This window comes from Mya arenaria, chromosome 9 (assembly GCF_026914265.1).
Source record: "Mya arenaria isolate MELC-2E11 chromosome 9, ASM2691426v1".
Taxonomy (NCBI): Eukaryota; Metazoa; Mollusca; class Bivalvia; order Myida; family Myidae; genus Mya; species Mya arenaria.
Genome location: NC_069130.1, coordinates 46,900,177 through 46,915,056, shown reverse-complemented (window position 1 = coordinate 46,915,056; position 14,880 = coordinate 46,900,177). Strand labels below are relative to the sequence as shown.

At 36.7% G+C, this 14,880-nt stretch overlaps 1 protein-coding gene across 1 annotated transcript; it reads left to right on the top strand.

Annotated features, from left to right (window-relative positions):
* Positions 1-10,276: 10,276 nt before the first annotated feature.
* On the top strand, positions 10,277-14,663 carry LOC128246104 (uncharacterized protein K02A2.6-like). Its single transcript, XM_052964307.1, has 2 exons — positions 10,277-13,957; positions 14,559-14,663. The coding sequence occupies exons 1-2, from the start codon at positions 10,277-10,279 to the stop codon at positions 14,661-14,663; spliced, it is 3,786 nt and encodes a 1,261-aa protein (XP_052820267.1).
* The last annotated feature ends 217 nt before the right edge of the window (positions 14,664-14,880 follow it).

The window sequence follows — 14,880 nt, the reverse complement described above, 5'->3', positions numbered from 1 at the left end:
ATCATTGGGTTGAAGATAATTATGCAGAAACTTGCTCATTCCAAGACAAAAAAATTGTGATAACAGTATATCTGTGAGAGTGCAGCTCTAAATATTTTTATTGCTTGATTTTACTACTGTATTAGAAATTACAGGGGTTGGGGCATATTTGTAGTGTTTTTATTGCTTTTTTGTGATTCATACAGTCATACTTTATTCCTCAGGGCACAACTTACAAATAGACAAAACTGGAAAATGGTCATACCAAAAGGTCAAAGATAATGCAAGTTGAACAATCATATTGTTCATGTCTTGTATTTTTGGTATATTTTGTTGCATATGCTATAGAAAAGTTGAAAGTTAAAAATAAATTCACTATTAAGAAATAGGTATAATGGTACTTTATTTATTTTAATCAATTTTAGATATTGTATGAACATTATTATCTTGTTTAGTACATGAGACCTTTTAAACAGTTATTGACAATATAACAATGTGTAGATGAAGCTTTCGGTCAGCACTTAAAGCTGCACTCTTACAGATTGTCAGCTTAGACACAAAATTGTCTCAAAATCGGCTGATTTGGTTATCATTCCTTTAATTCAGTCATATTAGATAATTCACAATAGAACCAATCAAAAATGTTTGGTAAAACTGCCGAAAAGTTCATTTACATTAAATTGTTCGTAATGCTTTTAGCCATAAAACATCATTTTTATTTAACATAAATATGATAAACTGCAATCAGATCTGTTTTCAGCAGTCTTATATCACTTAAAATTGGGTCTAGACATTTCTGCAAAAAAATACTCCTTTTATAGACGAACAATAAAAGAGTACCGGTAGTCAAAACGATCAATCGGTGAGATTGCAGCTTTAAATACACCTTTTAAGACCGCTGTAAAATTCCAATGGTTTGCCTAAATCTTTAAAGCTAGCATACTGTTTAATTGACAACCATACTTATTGTTTAAAAGTGTCATGATATCTTTGTACAATGTTTTTATATAATTCATTAAAGAAGTCAAAACAAATTTGTTTATCTTGTAATTTGTTTTCTATTATTTAAATGACCCAGACAAAAATGGGAACGTTAGTGCTAGTTCTTTTACTATTAACATCCCATGAAGTTTCTATTGGTGTAGCAGCAAGGAGGTGTTACATCAAGGATACATCATTTAAACCAAATTATACATTCATATGCACATCATACAGGCGTATAGCCGCCTATACGTGAATACGCGGCTGAATCCACATGATTCTGACAAAAAAATCAACCAGAGTTGCAGTATGCGAACTTGACTACATGAATCTAAAACTGGTTATTTTCCAGTACTAAATAATGTACATCGGAACGCCCAGAATGCACTAGATTGCACCATGGTTTTCAAAATTTTCTGAGGGGGCATGCCCCCGAACCCCCCAGCACATTTATGAATCCACATGAATAGAGGGGTAGCTACGCCTCTGACATAATTGAAACCACAGTGTGGCAAACAACACTTGTATGTTTATCCTACGGAGTGATCTCCCATGGAAATGCAATCGTCAAAGAATCTGAAGGAGCTGTTTATATGGACTAGATTTGAAATGCACCAAGTGTTTAAAAAAAGTTGATTTCAGTCACGAAGAGAATCAACCATACCCACACTTGTTGAAGTAAGATGAAATGTCCACTTTCCGCGAGAAAGAAAGTACATTGAAAATGTTCATTTGATTCAATCTTTTTATAAATACGCTGCAATATATAAAATACGTTATTTGTTATAATTGTTTACCCATGTTGAATTTTATTTGGCAAATTTATAAGAGATTTATATATTAAGAAACTCAGCCGCTAAAGAGGATATGATTTTGACATACTTTTTTAAATCTTTCGAACATGAGTTTTTGAGTGAATATAAGCGAAGCGTTAAGGGTTTTGAAAATGCATCTTTTACTTGGATTTTATAGATTGTTATTACGAAATAAAGTATGGCGAATCAAACGAAGTATTAAAGCTAAGCTATTGATGGCTGAAACCCTTCAATAAATGCTGATATGTGCTAAAATATAGTCTTTGAAGTCCAAATTTTTGAAATGTGTTACTAACACGATTCAACAAAAGGGAATCCTTCTTATGTTTTTTGACGTTAAGTGGGGGAGCTGAAACAGCCTCAATATTCATTGCTTCATCGTCGCTAGACTCAGGGGTTATCAGATTATCAGAATCAATATGATTTGTATCTGCGGGTGGGTTATTTAGATTGATGCCGCTCATAAGAGATTCAGAATCAGAACTGCTTAGAGTATCATTTGTCACCTCTGTTGGCATCTCTGTGACTTTAGATTTATTTCGTAGAATCTTTTGGAGTTCTGCGAGGGGTATTTCATTTTCACTATCAGAATCGGTGCCAAGTTCTTGCTTAACTCTTTTTGTTATAGGAGGTAAATTAACTTGATGGGGTTCTGAATCAATGGGCTCAGAATCATTTGAATCAGAACTTGATAAATCACTTGGTGGGACAACATAGTTTGCTCTTCGTATAGGTCGTTTATTAGTTGTTTTGGGAATTGGCCATTCGTCAATTTTTGCATGTCGTATTTGTTCAGCGTGCACTTTAACAATAGAGTTATCAAGTTGGTTTTTTATTAGGTAGGTTAGTGGTGATTTCTGTTCGATTATCCGATAATACGGTTTCCATTTAGCATCCAATTTATTATGTCTTTGAAAGTTCTTATAATAGACAGGGTCATTTAAATTAAAGCGTATGTCTTTGGCATTCCTATTTGCATACTCTGCTCGTTTTCGTTTAGATTTTTTAAGCTGTCTGCGGACTTCTACAAATGCCTTATGTTGCGCATTAAGCATAATTTGATAGTACTGTTCTCCATGGTATTTCATTCTGGGCTTAAGTAGATTATCGATTGGAAGAACCGGGTCTCGATTAAAAAGAAGGAAATAGGGTGAATGTTTAGAGCTCTCTGATGTTGAAAATCTCATTGCGGCCAAGGTCATGTTAAGATGTACATCCCATTGTCGGACATTACCCTCTACTAGTTTTGATAAAATGTTATTGATAGTTGCATGAGATCTTTCATTTTGACCGTTCGCCTGAGGGTGGTAGGTGGAAGTTTTTACATGATCTATGTTTAATTCTTTCAGAACGGCCTGGAAAGCACCGCTAGTTACTTCGCTACCATTGTCGGAGATTAAACGAAGGGGAGTTGAGTATCTACAACAGATTTCTTCTACCAGTAAGTGTATTAAGGTATCTGAACTTTTGTCAGGTGCTGGAAAAGCCTCTACAAAGCCTGAATACATATCTAAGAAGCAAATTATGTAACAATTCCGACTTAGCGTTTGGGGTAGAGGCCCCTGGACATCCACAGACACTACTGAGAATGGGTATGGTGCCATGTTGAGACGGTCTTGCATGGGAGCTTTTATTTTGGTTAAATTCCGACTTTGACAGGTAACGCATTTTTCAACATATGCGTGTAATTCTTTAAACAGTCCAGGCCAAAAGTATTTTTGTTTAATGGTTGCAAATAACCTTTGGCTACCCGGGTGCCCGTTATTATCATGATATTGCGTAATGACTAAAGGTGTTAAATGGCTGGGAATTACTAATCTTAAATTTGGCTCCTCATCGGCGTTTGATAAGTAATACAGAATGCGGTCTATTTCAATATATTTATTCTGCTCCGTTTTGCTAGGCTGACCATGTCGCAGTTTCATCTTTAATTGTAAAATATTGGCATCAAGATCTTGTTCATTAGCCATTGACATACTTTCAAATTGTTTCACTGGTTCTACGAAAGAATCTTGTTCCTCATATTCTTTATCAACAACCTGTTTTTTATTTAGATAATGGGAATTAATGGCGTTGACTTGCTTAATATTCTCTGGAACATAATTTTCGGAAATTTGAAAGGTGTTATCACTTATATCCGGTTCGTAATCCGTGGGTGGGTCAATTTGGATAGTATCGGACGATGGGGGGCGACTCAAGAAATCTGCTATGATATTAGTTTTTCCGGGTATATATTCGATTTTACAATTATAACCAGCTATGCCTAACGCCCAAAGTTGAATTTTCTTGTTTTGCATGGGAGACTCTAAAAGATATTTTAAGGGTTTATGGTCGGTCCTAATAACAAACTCAGCATTGTGCAAATAATGGTCTAATTTTTGTAATGCGTAATGTATGGCAAATGCTTCCTTTTCCACGGTACTCCACCGAGTTTGCGTATCGGACAATTTATGTGAAAGCAGATAAATTGGTTTTTCATTAGCATAATCCCCAATCTCATTTTCTTCACATTTTTGTGTGAGGCATGCTCCGATATTTTTATCTGAAGCGTCTGTATATAAAATGTAAGGCTTGTTTATGTCCGGATAAGATAAGTAGGGAATTTTCGTCAGATTGTCTTTAAGTAGTTGAAAACTTCGTTCACAGTCTGGTGACCAAAAGAATTTGACTGTTTTCCTAGTTAAGTTAATCAATGGCTCAACCATTTCGGAATACTTTGGACAAAATCGGCGGTAAAAGCCGGCAGCTCCCAAGACTGACCTAACATCTCTTACACATTTAGGAGTTGGAATTTGTCTAATTGCTTCTACTTTCTTAGGGTCTGGTCTGATTCCTAATTTGTCAATAACAAAACCTAAGTACTGCGTTTCTTCTTGCATGAATTGACATTTCTTTAGTTTTAATTTGAGTTTATGTTTTTCAAGTTGTTGGAATACTTTTTGGAGATGTACCAAATGTTCTTCCTTTGTTTTTGAAAATATTAAGATATCGTCTAAATACGCAATGGCAAAACTTTCACAGCCTTCTAATACTTGGTTAAGTAATTCTTGGAATCGTCCAGGAGTTCCACAGAGTCCGAAAGGACAAGAATTAAACTCATAAAGACCTCGGAATCCGGTCGTAAAAGCAGTCTTTTCTTTATCTTGTTCTGCAAGTTTCATTTGGAAATACCCTGATTTAAGATCAAGCGAACTAAACCATGAACTTTTACCTAAAATAGCCAATATGTCATCTATGAGAGGTAAAGGATAAGATGTGGGTTTTGTAATTTTGTTTAATTGTCTGAAATCTACGCAAAATCGTTTAGTGCCATCTTTTTTATCTACTATTACAATGGGGAAACTCCAAGGACTATGTGACTTCCTAATTACCTTTGCCTCAAGCATTTCGTCAATTGCCTTGTCAATAATTTTCCTATTATTCAAAGGTGTGCGGTATGGTCGTAATTTAATTGGGGGGTGATCTCCTGTCTCGATTGTCATGGTAACGGTGTCAGTTTGAGTAAGATCGGAGTCGTTTTTAGCGAAACGTTTTCGATTTTGCATTATAATTGGTAAGATCGTTTCAGCATGATCTTTGGGTACTCGTAAGTCTGTCAAAATTTCATCATCAGTCATTGGATTACCTTTAACCGAAGTATTTTGAACAGAAGCAATCTCTTGAGCCTCTAATTTTTCAATTTTGCCTATAGCACTGCCTTTCCTTAACTTAATTGTTTTATGAGTGTTATTTATAATTGCAATTGGAAATGTACGTTTGCTTTGAAATTTAACCACGGAATTAACAATTACAAGGCCTGGTTCAGAATCTAAAAATGAATTGTTTATGTTTTTAATCTCATAACATTTTTTTGTATCTATATTGGGATTTGATTTTACCTTACCATTTAATAAGTACTTTGTTTGTGGTTTCAAGACAGTACATTTTTGAAGTCTCACAATTGATGCAATATGTAAATCTTCTTCCAAAGGTACATAACTGTCATCTATGCGCATACATTCTAAATCAAAATAGAGTCTTACCCCATTTTTTGATAAAAAATCCCTGCCTAAAATGATATTTCTATTTATGTTTGGGACAACATAAAATTCGTGCACTTTGTGAACTCGGCCGATTTTAAATTTTAATTGTACTGAGCCATCAACTTGTAGCGAATTGCCGTTAACTGATTGTAAATGGGCGCGTTTATTTGAGAGTTTAGGTTTGTTTTGTAATAACCTAAGGGCCTTTCGACTAATTAAACTAACTTCAGCACCTGTGTCTACTAAACTTCTAAAAGAAATGTTTCCTATTTTTATCAGACATGAATTTGGATTCCCACAAATTGCTATAGTGAATGTTGACATATGTTTTCTCCTATCACCGACTTCTTTATGATAAGAGACTCCTAGTTTTTTTGATTACGTGAGGCGTAATATGGTCTCCTGCCATTTCGACATTCCCTTTGAAAATGACCCATTTTCCCACAATTCCAACATTCAATCTTTGATTTCCAATCGTTATTTGGCCTATCACTAATTTGGTTATTTTGAACTTGAAATTCTTGACCTATGGCATTTATTTCGCGTTTTCTTGATTTACAATCTTTTATGTTATGACCGGGTCGTCTACAGTATATGCAGTATTTATTTGGTCTTAAATGATCAATTTCCATAGGTTCATGCCTATCATTGATGCTAATATCATGCCTGCTATTTTGACTCGGCGCATTACCTATTCGAAGATTAAATCTAGTTCTAAGATTTTGTTCATTTGTTGCACTACGCACCGCGGCTTGAAGAGTATCTGGATTTTCTCGCATTACTTTCATTTTTAGGAAATCATGTGCCAAACCATCAATAAAGAACCCTATTAGTTGCCTTTCAATAACTATTAGGTCGCCGTTATGACCTACAAAAGCTTCTTCCGCCATCGTTAAAAGTCGTTCTGCATATATTTGAACATTTTCCCCTGGTGTCTGTTTTATTGCCCTTAATAGACAGAAAGCATGTTGTGGATCTTGTACTTCCGAAAATCTTGATTTTAATTCCCCCTTTAGTGTTTCCCAGTTATCATCAGGGTTACTTTTTAGATATCTTTGTATAAAATCACTAACTGCATTTTTGCTAGACTGATAAGCTACCATTTTTAACCTTTCGCTATCTAGACCCGTAAGAACGCCGTATTTTTCAATATTTTTTATCCAATATTTGAATTGTTTCGTATCCCCGTCAAAATATGGTACTACTTGTGCTATACTCTGAGTGCCTACTACAGCCGAAACATTTTGTAATTGTTCCCCTAAATTTTGAAAAATTCTACTAATATCTGGTTCTGCCATTTCTCTATGTTATCCAATAAAACCGAAATTGTCACTCACCCCTTTTTCGTTTCAGGTGGTTTAGTACTTCGCCGTTGTGTTCCACGTCAACCTTGCTCTTATCCTTGGTCAGCAGGCGCCAAACTTTTACGTGTCACGTAACGCTACTGTTCACTTAACTTTCGTGATAGTTCGTTCAGTAACCAACCAACAACTGTTCAAGTGTTCTAAGTCTTTATTGTTCAACGTTCTTTCTAAGTATAATAATCAGTATATAATAAAGTATCATACGGGCCATATGTCTAGTCCACGCCCAAAATCTAATCTAACTAACATGGGTAACATGCGTTCATATATACTGCTGATCTCGTCCAGTTTGTGACAGGTATGCATATCTAATATCTTATTACAGACGAAGGGATGTATTCTATAGTCATGAACTGTCACGCTAATTGGTCTAATAGCCAGCGGCTATCACGAACTGTCAGCATCTAAGTGTATCTACATTTTGATCCCATGATGGAGTATTTGCTTTTTGATACAAATATGGAGTATTTACTTTTTGATACAAATAAATTTTGAATTCTATTATTGATTTTTGGTAATTACTTTAAAGTGTTTCATACGTAACTTTTATGTTACGTAACACTTTAAAGTTGATACGTAACGACGGTTACGTGACATTGACATAATTACGTGATAAACCAATAACTTACATTAAGGTTAAAATATTCAACACCTTAGTATGAGTCCCTGTGGGCGAGTGGATAAACGATCCGTTTTTTATTCTATGTGCTATCTATACCCCATGTGCTTGCTTCCAACTTTAACAAGATTAATTTTTAATACTTCAATCGTTTTTTAAAAATGCAATTGAAGTATAAAAGAAAATCAACCTGGTTACTATTATTTCTGCAATTTCGGAACCAAGGAGTAAAATAAGTATACATGTAAGTGTTTTCAGATGCATTACGAGAAATAAGTCAGTCAGATGATGATTAATATAATGCATAGCATCATCTCTCTGGAGTACGAGAACGTTGTATACAGAGTATGTTTTTACTGAACATGCGTCTGTTTATTTCGATGTCATAAAAGGTTTAAACTGTTTAAAGGAACTAAAACATTATGAAACAACAAATCTGATTATAGATATCAGTGGCAGATCCAGGAATTGACTTAAGAAGGGGTACGTGAAACTCATGGGCTTAATCTTTCCACATCCGCCTCTCCCTCAGAACAGAAATTGAATGGCTTAAAATGTTGGACCGGGGTGGGGGTTAGACTCCCCTAATTTATAGTCCGAAATAGTGCATTTTTATCGTAATAATGTATTTTTCCCCGATATTGACTGAGTACGTATTATAAACGGACGATTCAAAGGGGTGGGGGATGGCGCGCGCGCTGGGACCAATCCCCCCCCACCCCCTGAATCTGCAATTGAGTACATGTATTAAAACCGTCTCCGTAGCCTATTTGTTAAGGCGTTCTATACCCTTCATTCAATTGACTTAATACTTCACACAATTGTTCAGGACCATCAGCCAATGAGGTTACATAACTCCATATCCTTAATACAAGTTATGGCCCCTGATTGACTTAGGTTAAAGTTTTAGGCAAGTGAAATTTAAGGGGAAGTTGGGATTTTAATAAAAAAAAACTTCCATGGGTCACAATGAACCCAATGAACAATGTTCTTTAATCATGAGCTAACTGTTCAAGCGTTAACAGACACATTCGTGTGCAGACGAAACTTTTATTGTTTTTACAAGCACAGAACTTGTATTTAGCATTTACAGTTTCTATATAATTCAACTGAAAGTTCAATTTAACCATAATATATCAAATATTAAGTCACTATTCACTAGCGGATTGAGAAGGGGGCGCAGTCGGCGTGCGCTCCCTTTAAATCGTCCAAGTTTACTTTTTGTGTCAATATATGAGAAGAAAATAATAAAATACGCACATAATGCATCATTTCCGACTACAAATTGTTAAAAATTTCTTGATTGAGTAACCCTCAATCTTCCTGCAAACGCCCCTAAGTAACGCCCCCTTCTAAAGACAATTCCTGGATCCGCCCCTGGCCATTATATATTTTGTTTATCAAATGATACCCATACCAAGTGACTGAAGCTGAATTTCATTTAATGAATGAGATGGTCTGTAAAAGATTTCCAATGAATATCCTAAGAAATTTGCAGTCCTCCCGTTTCGACTGGTCATCGTTTGTGGATTTATTACACACAATTCTAAAAAAAAAATACTATTACAGAGTTGTCTCTTAAGGTTATGGGAGACTTCACTGTCAAAAGTAAGATATATATAATTTGTCCCCTAATGCCATAAAATATGGATGGTCCCCTTAATGCCTCAAAAATAATATAATATATACACTGGTCTCCATAAACCCTTCGACATATATACTTGTCCCCTTAAAACCTGCAACATACTTACAAATTATTAAGCAGACCGCAAATTACGTATATTTTTTGTTAATAAATTTAAGAAGCCTAAATCTTGTACACATAATAAATGATCATTTCAATACTAAATTATCAACAAAAAAGCAAAATAAAGTATAAAACAAAAAATATACAAATTGTCTCCTAAATGCCGTAAAATATATACGGTCTCCTTAATGCCCTAAGTAGATATATATATATATATATATATATATATATATATATATATATATATATATATATATATTTATACGATGGCTGTTTGTAAAGTGCGTTGACCAGTGGTATCATGTTATTAAATCATCAACGATGAGCAGAAAAAAATCAGTGCCTTTTAGACCGTTTTCTACGCCAGGGTGACGCTTCCCTGAAACGTATAGTAACAATGGACGATGTTACATAATTGGACTAGCTGCCAATTACTGATAAGCCCAACCCACTGTAGTAAAGGTGTATCGCCCACTAGCCAATAGCAGTCTCTCTGCTCAGAATACACTTGACCATTCATACATGTATGCACTCTGCTTGTAGCATCCATGCTGTTAAGAACTAATAAAATGTTGTCTTCTAACTGGAGTTAGTTGTTTACCTAAACCAGCTAACATACAAAACATGGTGTCAGAAGAAAAGTGACAATGACGTATAATTCGGATTAACGAAGTTCACTACATTCTGTGGACAATTGTCTTTGTGTTTTATGCCATTTTAAGAAGATGGATTCACAAAACAATCCTAGAATGGATTGGGAGTCAAAGGACTTGCCAAGTGCTTTTAGAAAGTTCAAGGAGCACGCAAACTTTATGTTTGGAGGACCTCTAAACAAAAAGTCTGAGGAAGCCCAGTGCAATTACTTAATGCTATGGGTTGGAGAAAAAGGAAGACAAATTTTCTCCACATGGAACTTAAGTGACGATGACAACAAGACACTTAAGAATTACTATGACGGATTTGAGAGCTACTGTGCCCCGAAGTCAAATCACATCTTCAGCCGTTACAAGTTTAAGTCACGCGCACAGGAAGATGGAGAACCATTCGAGTCGTTCGTCACGCAGCTGAAAATTCTTATAAAGGACTGTGGTTACCCAGTCGGGATTCAAGACGAGATGATCCGAGATCACATTGTGTTTGGGATTAAATCAAACAAAATCCGTGAAAAGCTAATCAATGAAGGATCAGAGCTCACACTGACAAAGTGTATAGACCTAGCTCGCACCCATGAGCTCAGCCAGTCCCAAGTGAAGGATATCACTGCAAATGGACAATTTGTAAATGCAGTCGGGAGTCGGAAACCAGGCAGGACCAAGCCGCCACAGAGGGAGACGTTCCACAGACAGCCTGAAGCCCAGAACTCCAAATATGGACATAGTGAAGCCCGGAGTTCCAAATATGGACAAAGTGCAAGGACTAACATTCAAATATGTGACAATTGTGGTAACAAACACCAAAGGAAAGACTACTGCCCTGCCAAGGGAAAAGTGTGTCTTTACTGCAATAGACTGAACCACTTCGCAAAAATGTGTCGCAAGAAGGACAATGACAGCAAGAAGGTCAATGAGGTAAACAATTTTGATATAAGATCTGATCTCGATTGTTACTCTCAGAATGATTTCTTTGTAAATAGCATTGAACATGACTCATTGTCAAACCAAGCATTTGCCAAAGTAAAAGTAGGCACATCCATAATAGACATGAAAATTGACACAGGTGCGCAAGTTAATGTCCTCCCAAAGTCACTGTACTTGAAACTAAGCTTAAAGGGTCCATTACGACAAGCTCAGAAACGCCTCACTGCTTATGATGGCAAACCACTATGCGTGGAAGGTTACATAACCATACCTTGTAAGTACAATGGTCAAACTTACAATGAAGAGTTTTACATAGTTAAATCAGGTTCAAGCCCCATATTAGGCTTACAGACATGTTTGAGAATGAATCTGATAAATCTTGTACTTGCAATGAATTCTAGTACCCCAAGCAAAGATAATGTAAATCACACACCTCTCACAAAGGATAAAGTCCTCTCGAAATACGCAGACGTTTTCGAAGGTATTGGTCAGTTGCCAGGTGAATGTGAAATTCACTTGCATGAAAACGTCTTACCTGTAGTTCACCCACCTCGCAAAGTCCCTGTCGCAATTAAAGACAAACTCAAGGTAGAACTTGATCGCATGGAACATCTAAATGTCACTTGCAAAGTCACTGAACCTACAGACTGGGTAAACAGTTTGGTCACTGTAGAAAAAGCAAACGGTTCTTTAAGGATATGCTTAGATCCAAAAGACCTCAATGAAGCAATCAAAAGACCACACTATCCAAACAAGACGCTTGATGACATATTGCCAGAGTTGTCAAATGCAACCATTTTCTCAAAGCTTGATGCTCGCAGTGGTTATTGGTCAATTAAGCTCACAGAAAAGGCTTCATACCTGACAACATTCAACAGCCCCTTTGGCAGGTATCGTTTCTTGCGGTTACCATTTGGCCTGAATAACGCAAATGATTTGTTCCAAGAAAAAATGGACCATTGTCTTGAAAATTTGCCAGGTGTTAGGACAATTGTTGACGATATTGTCGTTTTTGGTAAGGATCATGCAGATCACGACCGCAATTTTGACATGCTCATGACGAGATGTCGTGAAATGGGTATAAAACTTAATGCAGATAAGACCGATATAGGCAAGAGCGAAATCCCCTTCTTTGGTCACATTCTCAGCTCTGAGGGACTAAAAATGGATCCTGCAAAAGTCAAGGCCATACAGGACATGCCACCACCAAATTCAAAATCAGAACTACAAACTGTTTTGGGAATGGTCACATACCTTCAAAGGTTTGCACCCAAACTCTCTGAAATCACACTGCCCTTAAGGCAACTACTTTCTAAGGATGTAGAATTTGTATGGGATATGCCCCAACAGGAAGCATTTCAGAAAGTCAAGAATGTCATAACTCAGAGTCCAGGTCCTGTATTAGCTTACTTTGACCCCAAAAAGGAAATAACTCTACAGGTTGATGCTTCCAAATATGGCCTTGCTGCAGTTCTCATGCAAGATGAGAAACCAGTCAGTTTTGCTTCGAAATCTCTCACTAAAACAGAGGTTAACTATGCTCAGATAACGAAAGAGCTATATGCCATTTTCTTTGGTTGCAAAAGGTTTCACCAGTACGTATATGGTAAACGAATCAAATGTCAGAGCGATCATAAACCACTGTTGGCAATTTGGAAAAAAGGCTTGCATTGTGCACCCCCAACTTGGCAACGTTTGCTGTTACAGTTGCAGAAATACGATGTAGAATTGATATTTGTCCCAGGTAAACAAATTCCTCTAGCAGACACGCTGTCTCGCAAATATTTACCTGACACATACCCAGAAATTGCAGAAGGTTTAGACGTGCATGTACACGCTGTCATGTCAAATTTACCTGTAAGTGATCAGAAAATGGAGCTGATAAGGACTGCCACAGAGTCAGATTCTCAAATGCAATTACTTGCAAAGGTTATTCTTGAAGGATGGTCAAATGACAGACCACAATGCCCCAGCACGCTTCTTGAATTTTGGAACTTTAGGGATGAATTGTCAGTAGTTGATGGCATTATACTGAAAGGAAACAAAATCCTTATTCCCAAGGAAATCAGACCCTTAATGTTGGAAAAGATTCATGAAGGTCACTTTGGTGTAGAAAAATGCACACAACGCGCACGCGAGGTTCTGTTTTGGCCAAATATGTCTTCAGAGATAAAATCACTAGTGCTAAATTGCCCAATTTGCCTAGAACACAGGTGTTCAAATCAAAAGGAACCCCTGCAACCTAGCAAAGTGCCCGATAGACCATGGCAAATCTGTGCCACAGATCTGTTCCACTGGAACAATTCTGATTATGTCTTGCTGGTGGATGCATACAGCAGATATTTTGAGGTTAGCATGCTCCCAAACTCAAGGTCAGTCACAGTGATTGATAAATTGAAAGGTTACTTCAGCCGTCACGGCATCCCAGAAGTTTTACGATCTGATAATGGACCATGCTATGACTCTTTAGAGTTCAACAAATTTGCAGAACAGTACGATTTCAAACACATAACATCTTCCCCAGGTCACTCCTCGGGTAATGGACTTGCTGAAATTACCGTCAAGACAATTAAGTCTCTGTTCACAAAAACAAAACAGGCAGGAAATGACCCATACCTAGCACTGTTAGAGTATCGCAATGCCCCATTACAATGTGGTCAATCCCCTGCACAGCTCTTAATGAGCAGACAGTTAAGGTCAACACTGCCATTAGTAGACAAACAGCTTAAGCCACGAGTACATGATATGCAGACTGTTAAAGACAAAATGCATATTTCCAAACAAAAGTCAAAGTTTTATCATGACCAGTCTGCTAAGCCACTCAGATCTCTTGAAATAGGTGAAAGTGTAAGGGTAAGGCAAGGAAAACGTTGGTTACCTGCTGTAGTAGAAAAAAGGGTTAACAATAGGTCATATGTTGTCAAAACAGAGAACGAAGGATTATACAGAAGAAACAGGCAACATCTTTTAAAAACTAATGAGAAACCTTTTCCCACCAATGGTCAATCTTATCAGTCAAATCCATTCACCTCTGATCTAAATCCTAGCCCAATACCTTGTCCTGCTACAGAAAAGTCATCTTCTCTAGGTAATACAGTACAGCCACAAGTATCAGAGGAAACATTTAATTCCCCTTCAGTTGAAATACCTGTCAACTCACAAGCACAGACCATTTCAGATAGCCATTATCAGACATCTGATGATAGGGTTTATTATACAACGAGATCGGGTCGGAATGTCAAAATGCCTCAGAAACTTTCATTGTAAATACATGCTGTATTGACTATGTAAATAATGTTTTCAGGAACTACTTTTTCATGTTTATATGTTTAATTCTTGTTAGATTTTAGATATAATAGAGAGTGTTCTTACATTAGCAGAAAACCACAAGACATGTAATATAAACTATGCAGTCATAAAATGGATAAGTCAAGCTGTGCATTTATTGACATAGGAACTTAGCAAATTACTACAAGCTGTGAACTCCAGTACTGACTGTGAGAACCCTACTTCAAAGAAAGAGAGATGTTACATAATTGGACTAGCTGCCAATTACTGATAAGCCCAACCCACTGTAGTAAAGGTGTATCGCCCACTAGCCAATAGCAGTCTCTCTGCTCAGAATACACTTGACCATTCATACATGTATGCACTCTGCTTGTAGCATCCATGCTGTTAAGAACTAATAAAATGTTGTCTTCTAACTGGAGTTAGTTGTTTACCTAAACCAGCTAACATACAAAACAGACGAGACCTGACTTTATTTATATAAACCC